This window comes from Trifolium pratense, linkage group LG6 (genome assembly GCF_020283565.1).
Source record: "Trifolium pratense cultivar HEN17-A07 linkage group LG6, ARS_RC_1.1, whole genome shotgun sequence".
Lineage (NCBI taxonomy): Eukaryota > Viridiplantae > Streptophyta > Magnoliopsida > Fabales > Fabaceae > Trifolium > Trifolium pratense.
In genome coordinates this window covers 7,877,712-7,891,037 of record NC_060064.1, presented here as the reverse complement: position 1 = coordinate 7,891,037, position 13,326 = coordinate 7,877,712, and the positions used below count along the sequence as shown (strand labels likewise).

Here is a 13,326-nt window from a genome sequence, read left to right as displayed (position 1 = left end):
GCATGGGAAAACTAAAACAAAATATGAAAAAAGATAATAAAAAGGGTAATTTTGGAAGATCAACAATAATTATACATTGATATTGTAAAACGACTTATATTTTGATACAATTGTTTTTTCCAAAAATGACTTACATTTTGAAACGGATGGAGTAAATTACTACTACTAAAATGCATATTTCAAATGTTAATGTAATAATTTTGAGTTTAAGTTTGCTACATGTATGTATCTATAATTTATTTATTGTTCATTTATGATTATTTATTGTTCATTTGAGATAGAGATGAGAATGAATTCTCTCAAGTGTGATTTACACTCACACTTGAGAGAATAAAGTATAACCTAACATCATTTAAATTCATTTTCTCTAAATTTTTATATGTTTCTTTCTCTTGAGATAATCAATTCCCGATAGAGATATATGTAAGTGGTGTATTAGTGAGATCTACTTTAATAAGTAGACCCTACTAATAAGTCACAATAATTTTCTACATGTGTCTATTTTTCTCGTAAATGACAATAAATTAAGAATATATATTAATCGTTAGTTTGTTCAGTTGTGATTGACATTGAACTTGGTAGGAAGGATCACAGTTCGATCCTCTGCAATCGGGAGAAGGCTGAAATCATTTGATGTCATAACTGACCTCCGGACCAGATAAAACTAGTGGTAAAACTCAACAAAAAAATTAAGAATAGATAAATAGAATAAACTTAAACTCGACATAATTCCATTAAAATTGAACGGTGCATATTTTTTACTGGTAGTAACTTAGTAGTGGTATTAATAAAAAAAATGAATTTGAATTTTCACGTGTGTTTTCTTTGAGGTTGAAAAATTGTATCTTCACGTGTGAATGGATCTAATTTTATCAAATACTTACGTGGATTTAAACACACTTTTTTTAAGAGTTTAGTGATCGCTAACACTCAAAAAACTTTGTTGGATAAGGTATTAGTCATTTTGATTGAAGTCGAAGAACAATAACATGAGATGTTTTCTCTTCCCACCCCCCATAAATCTTTTATCCCCCTTGAATTTTAAATTTTGCCCTTGAAAAAACTTCGGTTTGTAGAAATCGAAGTTTTTTTTTGCCTTGAAAACAAATTTCGGTTTCTAAAAACCGAAATTTACTCTAAATTTGCACTAGAAAAAATTCGGTTTCTGCGAACCGGATTTTTCTGCAAGGGCAAAATTGGAATATTGGGGGTATAAAAGATTCATGGGAGGGGGAAGAGAAAACATCATAACATGGACATGACTACAGGGTTGTACATCACTTTATAACCATCGAAGAAGGGGATTAGGCAATCTCCTTAAATATGTCCTTGAGAATGGTTGTTCTATGCACTTTTTTTTTGTTAAGTAGCCTAGTGGTTAGAAAATTCACCTTTAAAAGTGAATAAGTGGAGTGTTCTAGATTCGAACTCGGACTCCTGCACATATAGTGTGATATCTCTACCAACTGAGTTAAACTCACTAGGACTAGGGCATGCACTGCTATAACCCTAAAACCTCAACATTCATGGTGTTTTCTTACTTAATCTTCATAATGTTTGCAGATATGCCCTTTGGAAAACATTATGTTTGAATTCATCAATGCCAATATGTTTTGCTTAAATTTACAACATATATTTTTGCTAACTAATTGACAGGATGTTTGAATTCCCTTGTTTTTACTTAAATTTACAATATGTTTTGCTAACTGATTGACTTGGCAAACCTTATTTTTAGGCATGGCAATAAAACTCATACCCGCGGGTATCCACCCAAACCATACCCACTTTGACGGGGAAACCCCGAGTTTAACTGGGTTTGGGTTTGGGTTTTCCCCGATTTCAAAAGATGGGTTTGGGGCGGGTAATTGGTACATTGATACCCACCCTGAACCCGTCCCCAAACCCGCCCCGCTTATACTAAAAATTAGATTTCACCTCTTTTAAATTAGAAACGCTTAAACAATCTCTTAAATTACGTTCATATATTTATTTTTTATTTTAATTTGAGTATTAAACAAACCATTTTCCCTATTTCTTTTTTCTTTGTTTAAAAAAATATTGTTGAGAGAATATAATTTTGGACATTTAACTTTTTTTTTTAATAAAAAAATACTAAAATATAATCTAAATTCATGTGAAAAGAGGCGTAATGGGGATACCCGAAACCCGATGAGGATACCCAATCCCCGTTAGATATGAGTTTGGGGTTATCATTTTTATCCCCGCTCGAATTTGGGATGGGTTTGGGTTTGGGGAGGACAAAACTCGTCCCCGCCCCGCCCCATTGTCATGCCTACTTATTTTGCTTAAATTTGCAAAGTAGTACAAAATGCGCCGCTGGTTTGGGTGGAGAAAAACCTGAACCCAATAGGTGTGGATGTTGGTTTTATTTTACCACCCGAACAACCTTTAGATTTTGGTTCAGATGATAATTTCGGGTGTGAGTTTAGATAGTGTAAAACCCACATTCGTAGGCACCCGTTATCCACCGCCGCCTCCAACAACCATCACTTTCAACCACACCTCTAATGACCATTACTTTCGATCAATATTCTTAAAATTAACAATTCCTTTCGATTCAAACCATACACAAACATGTCTTCGCAAAAATACATATGAACCCATCGAGGAATTAAAATCATATGCGATTATATGTAAAGCCAAAGCCAAACTAACAATAAATAACCAAGTAAAATTGAAAATCCAATCCAATAATAATGATTCAAAAGAAATGGAATTAGCGTTGCTTAAATCATCTCGTACACAAAAAAATCATCCGGTACACAAAGGATCATTCAAGATATCATTTGCACCAATATTAAAAATTCTCACTTTTAGTTTCCGTGAGCTTAGCTCAGTTAGTAGGGACATAACACTATATCTACAGAGCCCGGTTCGAACTCGAGACACTCCACTTATTCACCTTTAAGGTGAATTTTCTAGCCACTAGACTACTTGAAAAAAAAAATTATATATATTCCCACTTTTAATTAGGGTTCATGCTTATTTCATAAAATGAATTAGGGTTATGCATATATTATAATTATAATCAATCCTAATAAATAAAACGTTGTTAACTAAGTAATTGAGCTCAAGTATTCAATAAGTTCGTACAAATCGTTCAAGATAATGTGAGTTTGACCAGAATTTGAACTCAATTCTCTCAAACGATTCGTCCTTGAGTGGAGCCCGTTAACCATTTGAACTCAATCATTTGGTTAATTACATGAAGATTTGTTCTTATACCGCGTCAAATAAGCACATATAAAATATACGACAGTCTTATACCAAGTCAAATAAGCACATATAGAATATACAACATGTTGGTTGACTTATCAAAGATGTTATATATATATATAAAAAGAATGTTAAAAATACCTGATACTTGGATCAATCGCTAGCTAATACTCTCCGGGATAATACTGAAACATAAAAAGTGAGATGGGTGACGAATGATGTTTGCCACTCTTTCTTGAACGACCGAGACTCTTTACCTCTTAAATGCTCTTTAGGCCAGAGAAGAGAAATTAGTAATCCTGAAACATAAAAAGTGAGACGGGTGACAAATGATGTTTGTCATTCTTTCTTGACGACCGAGATTCTTTACCTCTTAAAAGTTCTTTAGGCTAGAGAAGAGAACTTGTGTGTGGTATGTTTGATCTATTGAGAACCATATAACTATGTATGATGAAAATTGAGTTTGGATCATCTCCAATTTTCCCTCATATTTTCTCTCATTTTTCTTAATTCAAGGGTTGATTTTTTCTCATTTTTATTTTTTGTAATTTACCAACCCTTAGATTAAAAAAAAAATTAGAAGAGAAAAAAATTGGAAAGGATACAAATCTTTGCATACACTTATGATTAAATCTTTCTTTATTCATTCAATTAAATCACATCATGATACCACTTTTTTAGCCTTTTTTTAAGCAACTTTTTTAGGGTTTTTTTGTTTTTGACAAACACAATTTTAGGTTGGTTGCCAAAATATCTCAACAAATATGAAATATCTATTTAATGTGATTTGATTTTGTTTTTTAAGAATCGGACCTGAGACCTTAAGGATCCCAAGACAATCGTGTTCATTAAAAAGTACGGTCAATGCTTTTCTCAAGTTAAAATGTTCCAACATTCATAACTCGATTATGTAATTCTACAATCTTACAATCTCTGATCATTATTATAAACAAAAAAAAATGTAGGTTTAATGAATAATTAATGCATTCGATTTATAATATAAATATATCAAATACATCACTTATTTAGAAGTTGTACGTTACCGCTTTTTTAAGGAAAAAAAAAATCACTTTTAAAAATACTACATTTATTTGTTATAGATTTAAAAAAAATAAAATCAGAATCTAAAAAAAATCATAAAAGAGCTTCAAATGAGAAATGCTAAGAGTAGCTTCTCAAAGTAATTTTTTAGAGGAGGAAAAAAAAGTGCTAAAAGATGAAGGTTATTTTATAATTAAAATATCACTTTTAAATATTGTTTTCAAACAAACTAAAAATTGTAACAAAAAAATCCAAAAATTGTTTTATTAAAAAAAAAAGATTTTTCGATCCTCCGCAACTGCGATCGGGAGAGGCTGAAACCACTTGATGTCAGAGGCTGGCCCCCGAACCAGATTAAACTGGTGGTGAAAGTAAAAAAAAAAGTGATTTTTATTACGATAAACAAACACAAAGTAAATGTTACGTTTCTATAAAATCTCTAAAAACTAATCTCTGAATTATTGAATATCAAAATTACTATTTTTTTTTAATCTGTAACAAATAGACCCGATTAACCTAATAACGACTAGTGCATCAAATTTCATGAAACCGATGAACTTTCATATTATAAACCGTACTATCCCAAACATGACTTGTAATTAGCTAATGACTAACTTAACTTGAGCTCGGGTGGATAATGAACTCTATAAAATCACACATCGTTCGAAAAACCCAAATTTAATTGGATAAAATAATTATTAACTAGTAAATTTTACTTACCCTACAATAGAATGCGAAATTATTAGTAATCTTTTCTCTAGAAATCGGAAGGATAAAAAAAAAGAATTAGATATTGGCCGGAAGCCTAACATTAGCAAATATCCATTAGTATTGAAAAGCTCAAGTAAGCAATTATATATGTAATTTTACAGAGTAAAAAATGTGCATAATGTTGGTTGGCATAAAAAAAGCAAACATGGTGATCTTGCTCTTCGAAACTTTATGCAACAAAGAGCAATGATTATAAAGATTTGAAGGCAATCTTCACCATTAATTGAAAATATTTCATGTAAAGAGGATTGCCCCCATTGTATATATGAAGTGTTCCTCACAATGTGCATCAATACTCAATAGCTTTCTTTTACAACAAATGTAATCAATGTTCTAATAAATGAATTAGTTAAAGAATTTATTTTTGGAAGTTGTTCATTTGCTTCTTAGGAATGAATATTTGGCATAAGACTTCAAAAATTTACAATTTCTTTATTTTATTAGTGAAGCACCATGGAGAATTCCTAGGTTCGACGGGGGCAATAACCAGCACACAAAAAAGTGAGTAACATTAACTCCATTAACACAATTACATCCTCCGAGCGAGGATCGTGACATGGCTCCGCCCGAGGGTATTACAATTTCCTAGTTGTAGAGACGGATAAATAAAATATGGGAACCGTATTTAATTATTCGTTTTGCTATTTCAATTGACAATTTATTATTCTTCATTTGCACTTTGATTTCATGAAGAAAACGAAGAAAAATGGCAGGGCTTCTAGTTCGCTCATTTGTCCTAAGCGTGAAAACATATCTCGACGTCAAAATGTACAATTTAAAACTAGACTACATTACTTATATAGCTAATTATAAGGTGTGATTAACTCGTAATCAATAATGGTTTAAGAAAAATAGCATACCTGTGATAAAAGTGGTGGAGAAATCTATTTAGAATCTTCAAAAGTGTCAATTCGTTGCAGGGATGGATCGTTCTAGCACGTGTCATAAGACACACGAGTTGTAACAACTTATATCTTTGGAAGCCTCTTTTGTCTCTTTCATACAAATTCAATCTTGACACTACCCAATCAAAGATCTGGCCGAGGTTTTGGTTGTGTGGTTGGAGATGAAAATGGTGATAGGTTGTGCGGCAAGAACACGACGGTTGATGAAAAATTGGGAGCAAGATTAGGGTTGTGATTTGGTGCGGCGCTGTGTTTAGGAGGAGGAGTGATCGGGTTGGATGCTTTATATATGGTTCGAGGGTGAAAGGGGGTAAATACATTTGAAGGTTACGTGGGCTCATTAATGATTGTTGGGCCTTAGGGTCCTGTTGTGACAAAACTTTCATTTTCGCACACTAAAAGTGTGCCCAACCTTTTGACAGACATATATATAAGGGATGAATTAAGGTTGCAAGAACCTAAAACATTCTTCTATATCCTGTAATTGTGACAAGTGTTGTCTAATGACAGGTCGATGGTGTCATATTGTACATGTATCCCCGTCGAGTGGTAATCACCTATAATCAAGGCATATCTATCGTATGCTTTGTTTCTAGCTGAGGATCCGATAATCCGGAAAAAATATTTTCTTTAAAATAAAACAATGTGTTTTTTTTTACGGAGAAAATTAAGTGTAATACTATAGGTTGGTGGTATTGTTCTCTAGTGAAAAATACATGTGTCCTAACTATTCCAAATCACAAAAACTCCGTTTAAAAGAAAAATATTATCTCACTAAAATTAGTTGGAATAGAAGCAGCCCTCGTTAATCTCATTAATCTTATACCATCTAGATCCATTGGCTGCAATTTTGCATCACCATTTGTAAAATCACTTTTACAACACACCATTCTTATTCTTATATATCATTGCACCATGGTCCATTACGCCTTCACATGTTGCCTCTACCATGAAATACAGTAATTCAAACACTTTTGACTCGTGTGTTTTATATCTCTTTAATCTCGTTGTTTGAGTTCAATATCATCACAATTATCAACTAAACATATGCACCAAGAGTGTGTTTGGTGTGGGGAGCGACATGGGTATATGTAACCCTTTCTATTATCGACTCTCTTGACTGTATACAATGACGATGTGGTGGGTGGTCCGATGATTTTCTCCAAAAGCTCACCAACAACAGACACTACCTTGCCATGGATTTCATGGCTGCTGAACCCTGCTTCGACCCAATTTCGCTTCCTCTTTGATAGTTTTGTTGATGTCTTCTTTGACAATTTTCAAATCTGTTGAGATGTACAGGATTCTTTTTGAGTCTTTGATGGTTTCCAAATCTGTTGAGATTTGTAGGTTTCTTTGTATTTAGTTGATCTATACTGCGTCGATGTTGACTGTTTGGAGGTTGTCTACGAGCTGAGACTTATCTGCCTAGGTTCTCTTTCTAATAGTGCACCACCAACTTCTGATTCAGGGAGCTGTTTTTTGGATTTTGACGGGCCGATCACTTTTGATTCGAGATCGGAAGTTAGTGTCTAGGGGCATCTCTATGGGTCGGTTGATGTTTTATCTGGTGGTCTGGAAGCTGTGGGATGTTCTTCTAAGAATGAGATTAGAAGTAGACATCTATTAGGTGATATATGTTTTGGTATTTTCATTGGTGTTTCGCATATATACAACACCTATGTTTCGTAGTTCATCCTTTACGAGTCTCTGTTCGTCTTGTACGGAGATCTGATTATTATTAATAATATATTTGCTGTTAAAAAAAAGTCTCATAAATTACATAAATAAATAGTGGTAACTCAAAAGCAACACACTACTTATAGAGTTGAACTACCCACTTCACCCTTAGGTTAGAAAAACATTGTGGACTTTAAGCTTACATAACAATCCTCTACAAAATTGTTGTGACAATCCCTAAAATGACATTGACAACTGAGGACTTACCAACATCTGACCTAAAATCCAACATCTTATTTGGTTAAGACTAAAAGAGACAATATTTTTTTAGTGTAATATCAGTTTTTTTTTAATCGACTAAATTTAATAGTAATTGTTAGTGTTAGTATTTTTCACCTTCGTCATAACTTGAATATTGTTAGTGTTAGTATTTTTGTAGCTGAACTTTGTGGTGTGATGAAGACCATTGAAACTGCTATTATTCACAATTGGTTGAATCTTTGGATTGAAACAGATTCCAACCTTGCAGTTTTGCCTTGGATGATAAGAAACAGATGGCAGAATTGTAAGTTATTGGCTAGAAGAATGAATTTAAGTTGGAAGGGAATGTTATTGCTGATAGCCTTGCAAATCTGGGTCTTAACACTGATAATGCCTTGTTTTTTTGGGAACCTCCTAGTTGTATAGTTAATAGCCTGAATAGGAACAAACTTGGAATACCAAACTTTAGGTTCAAATCTTACTAAGAGGGTTTGGTTCGACCCCCCCTCTTAATCTTTTGTATTTTTCTTTCTTTATCAATGAAGTTTTGTGGTTGTAGCACCCTAGCTACACCACCTTTTGTTTTTTAAAAAAAGAATATTGAACCTTTAACTCCTTTAACCCTTTAAATCAAACAAATTGTACTACCCACCTTACCCTAGTGTAATATCAATCTAAGATTGCATGTTTGAGGCCCGTTGTCTAGAACGTGTGCAGAGTTTTACTTCAATGGTATTGATGTTTAGGGGTGTAATAATTCAGTTTGGATTGATTTTCAGTTAAAAATATTTGAACCGATGTAAACTACATTGATTTAATTTTCAGATAAAACTCTTAAAGAGAGTTTACCATCAATTTGAATCCCACAAGTTTCGAGCTTTGTTTTTGTTCTTGCTGCCATGAGATCGACACGTAAACAAGGTAAACCTAGGAGCGAGAACAAAAAAATTGGAGAGGAAGAAATTAATCCCACAAGGATATCCAATTTATGAAGAAAAAAAAATTAAAGACAATTTTTTTTTATAACTTCTGGTTCCTAGGAGAAAGAGATTTTAGTAGTCCAGAGTTTGCCCGCGAGGTAAGTAAAATCTGGCCAAAAAATTGTTCCACTCAGGAATCGAACTCAGATTTTCCCGAAATCCGTCTTTTTTTTATGAAACTCATTAACCACTTGAGCCCGATGACTTGGTTAAATTAAAGACAATTTCCGACCAAAGAATTGGACTGAAAAATTAATTAAACAGTTAATGAAAGTAATTGATTGATCCAGCCATCCTTTTTGTCTTCGTTAGCCGTTCACATCAAAGTGTCTTCAATTAATTGACCAAATTAAAAACTGTTTGAAACATTTTTTTAAAGAAATAAAAAAAAAACAAATTAAATTAAGAAACATTTTATTGCTTATTAATTAATCACTGAACCAAAAAAGAATACTAATAATTACTAGGTAGTAATCAGTTATTTTAAGATTATGGAAAAATAAAAAGTAAAAAAATTGCATTGCATTTTCTTCCGAATCTCCACCCAGCTAACCTCACCACACCACCAAGTACAAACCCCAATCTCATTTCTCTTTCAATTTCATTATCTCGCGTTGAAATCACGATCTAACTGAAGCGCGTGAAACATAACCCACCAGTAATATCCACCATCATCCCGAACGCGATAATCTCAAACTCAAACGCGATAATCTCAAAACGCAAATCGGAATAATCAAAAGCGCCATGAGCGACCAATCACGGTTGCAGAACGTGCGTTCTACTGCACAACTTCTCAAAGAAGCAACTTCATCATTCTCATCAAATCTCTTCACATTTCTCTTCCTATCTCTCTTAATCTTCTCTTTTCGCACCATCGTTGAAAACGGTACCTCACGTTTCATCACGTTCGTTGACCGTGATCCCGCCGTTAAATCTCTTCTTTCTCGTCTTGACCTCGCCGGTAACGTTAATCATCAACACCGTCAACGTTCTCCTCAGTATCATCCTTCTCCCGCCGCCTTACGTCGTCGGAGACCTTTTTTGCATCTGACTCGCGTCGGAACCCTAGATGATGATTTTTTCTCCGGTGATGATGATGATGGGAGAACACTTTTTGGATCAAATTCCAAAGCTCCGGTTAATGGTAGCGTTGTTGCTATTGGACCTTTTGCGATTGATTCTGGATTTTCGGATCTTGTTGCTGATAATGGAGTTAGGGTTTTTGAAATTGTTCGTTCTGGAATCACGTTGAAAAAAGCTGAGGATTCTTCAATTGAGGTGGAAAAAGATGAGGTGGATGATGTTGATGACGAGAAATACGAGAAAGATGAGAATTTGGAGAAAGAGGAACGGGAACAGGAACAGAAGAAGGAGAAGAGGGATTTGGGGAATGGGAAAGAAGAGATGGTGACAAGTGTTGATTTTCAATTATTTGTGAATGGATTGGAGATAAGTCGGCGTGATACGGCGGCGTTTTTTGTTCTTTTAGGTTCATTGTCAGTGGCTTATGGATGGGTGATTATGGTTTTTCTTGTTACGTATTCGTGTGTATTAGGGGTTGTTATTGTTTCGGTTGTTAATGATCTTGTAGGTAGGTTTAGTTCTGTTACTGGTGTGGTTTGGGATGGTTTCAGATTAGGTTTGAAGAGAATTTCTGCTGTTGTTTTGATAAGATGGGCTGTGAGAGATGCAGTTACTCAGCTTGTTGGAATATGGTATTTTGCTGAAATTGAGGATCAGTTTTCGTTTTTCAAGCTATTTGTTAGGTTGAAATTGATGCCTTTTTCGGTTATGTCGCCTTGGGTTAGGGGTTTCGAGAAGGAGATTTCGGGGTTTTTGTTCACTTGGTTTCTTATGGATACATTTGTGACTTTTATATTCTCTGTGGATTTTTGGGTTGCTTTGGAGGATTTCAGGAGGGGTAGTAAGGAGATTGTGAAGGAAGGTTGTTATTTGTTGTCTTCCATGTTGAATCAAGCTATTCAGATTAAATGTTTGGAAGCTGTGCTTTGTGGGTCGTTTATGAGGTGGGCTTTGTCTCGAATTTGCGGGAGAGTTGTTGCCAAGATGTTTCAATCTACCATGGAGGTTTACTTCATGGTTACTTGGCTTGTGTTTTACTTTGTGGCTAAGAGTAGGGATGCCAATCAACAGGGTAGGAGGTTTGGGCAAAGGGAAATTGAGGGCTTAATCGATGGGCATAGATGATACTTGGATGTGGTTGGATTGGCGGATTTATCACCCGGGTTTTTGATTGCGAATGCACAAGCAGCTGCAACGTTTCACAGGTTTATATCTCCTAGTTTTGCAGTCACTGTTGCTCATCGCCACAATTCTGTAGTTTTGTCTTGCCATTAGACGTGTTGAATGTAGTTCACCTCAAGGCCAAAATGCTTCTTGTGTATATTCTGAATGAGAATACTTCATATGTATATTATTCGTGGAATCATTAAATTAGCTCACACAATGTGTTGGTGAATGCTGATGATAGTCTGTAGTCCCAAATTACAAAGTTTAAGAAATGAAGAATGTTGATGATTTTTCTCCATGCAACATGGAGTTATAGTATGTTGTGATGATAAAAGTAGCCGTATATCATTTTTGTTTATTTGGTGTTATTATATTCTATTTTGTATGTACAATTAGTGGCATGAATTGAATATTGTCAACAAGAACAAGGAAAAGCACATGAATCTGCAAGAGCTGGCTAAATTGCTGTGAGTTATGCATTTATTTTCTCCTTTGAGTAAAGTTTCCATGAAGTTCATTCATGCTTAATTAACTTATGTGTATTTTGCATGATTACCGACATTTTTTGCTGTCAGGCCTCTGTCTTTGCTGCATGCATATAATGAATTTGCAGAAATTTCATAAAATAAGTTCTGCATCATGTAGTTACTTTGGCAGAGTTTGAATTAGAGGTAAAAATTCACTTTGATTAGTTGATATAAAAAATGTAGTTACTTTGGCAGAGTTTGAATTAGAGGTAAAAAATTCAATTTGATATCAAAATTAGGGATATATATCTAAGTGGGCATTCAAAGTGTTGAAATAATTATTGAAAAGATCAATTTGATATCAAAATTAGGGATATATATCTAAGTGGGCATTCAAAGTGTTGAAATAATTGTTGAAAAGATCAGCGTTTAGTTCGGTGTTGTTAAACGGTGGCCATGGCGGAATGGAGTGGTGGATTACTTGACAACCATCGTGGGCAATTGGTGAAGGGAATAGGGACTCCCGCCACGGAGGCACCATAGGCCTCAATGGTGTGTTTATATAGTAAACTTTTGGCCTTCCACCACCATGTTTTTCCATTGACAACATTGGTTTAGTTCTGTAAGACTGATGTTTAGTAATCAAAGTTAAAACTTGGATGATCTCTGTTTGGTGGCTGACATGCTTATGTTTTGTTATTTCAATGGCTTTTTAGTTTTTTTTTCTAAATTTTTCCTTTAACTATAGCTTCGGGGATTGCTGGGTTTGATGTATAGATGTTTGCTTACATGAAAGAGATCAGGGATTATGTGTGCAAATGAATCTTGATTGCAGTTTAATGAATTGTAATCTTCCCAGTAGAGCTGTATGTGAAATGATTCCAGTTTCTGGAATAGATAAATGAAGTAGACTATTATTGGGAAGTTATTGGCCTTGAAATCAATGAAATGAAATTACTAAAACTATCTTTTGAGGGTGGTTTCCCCAAGGCAGCATGTTAAGGGTCATGGGCTATCCATTAAAACTAACATTCTTTGAAGGGTCCCCATTCTTCTCTTATTGTTTCAAATCAATCCCTGAATCCCATTGATATTGATTTGGATTATATTTGATGTGATTCTACATTAAAAAAATACTAGTAAATGCAAACAACATTCTTATGATTTTCTGGTTTTTATATGGTTTCATTTAATAAGCTTATGAGTTAGTAGTTGTGAATTACTACTAAAAGACAAGGTAGGTTCTTTATGAACAAGGTAATGACTGACAAAAGGACCATTGTGAGGCAGGGCAATTGACCATATATTAATTCAGAACTTGGCCATAGAAACATGCATACATAGTCATACAATTCTGGTTTCCTTCCAAATAGCAATACTGAATGAATTGTATGAGATTGACAGTTACCAGCCTTAATAAGGATCAATGCCAAACTGGAGTTACCTGGTTTTTAGGCCACTGTATGCCCAATTTCCCTATATATGGAAAATGTTAAATAGTGCACCCAAGTATGGCATGCCTATACTTGCAGAAATCAAGGAAGATGTTTATGCTTTTTCAAAAGCACTTGTGAGATGCCTACCCAAATTCCAAAAGCAGTTGTTTATGCTTTCCCTATTTTTTTTCTACTGTTGGGGAATAATTTTCTAGATGAATATATGAACAGGCTCATCGATCTGTTTTTCTTTTCACCAAGACTAATTCCATGCAGTATAGATTACGTATTTCTTTCT

General features: G+C 34.3%; 1 protein-coding gene across 1 annotated transcript; it reads left to right on the top strand.

Annotated features, from left to right (window-relative positions):
• The first annotated feature begins 9,372 nt into the window (after positions 1–9,372).
• Positions 9,373–11,496, top strand: LOC123892910. The gene has a single exon (XM_045942791.1). It carries the CDS (start codon positions 9,620–9,622, stop codon positions 11,081–11,083), a length of 1,464 nt encoding a protein of 487 aa, XP_045798747.1. The 5' UTR covers positions 9,373–9,619; the 3' UTR covers positions 11,084–11,496.
• The last annotated feature ends 1,830 nt before the right edge of the window (positions 11,497–13,326 follow it).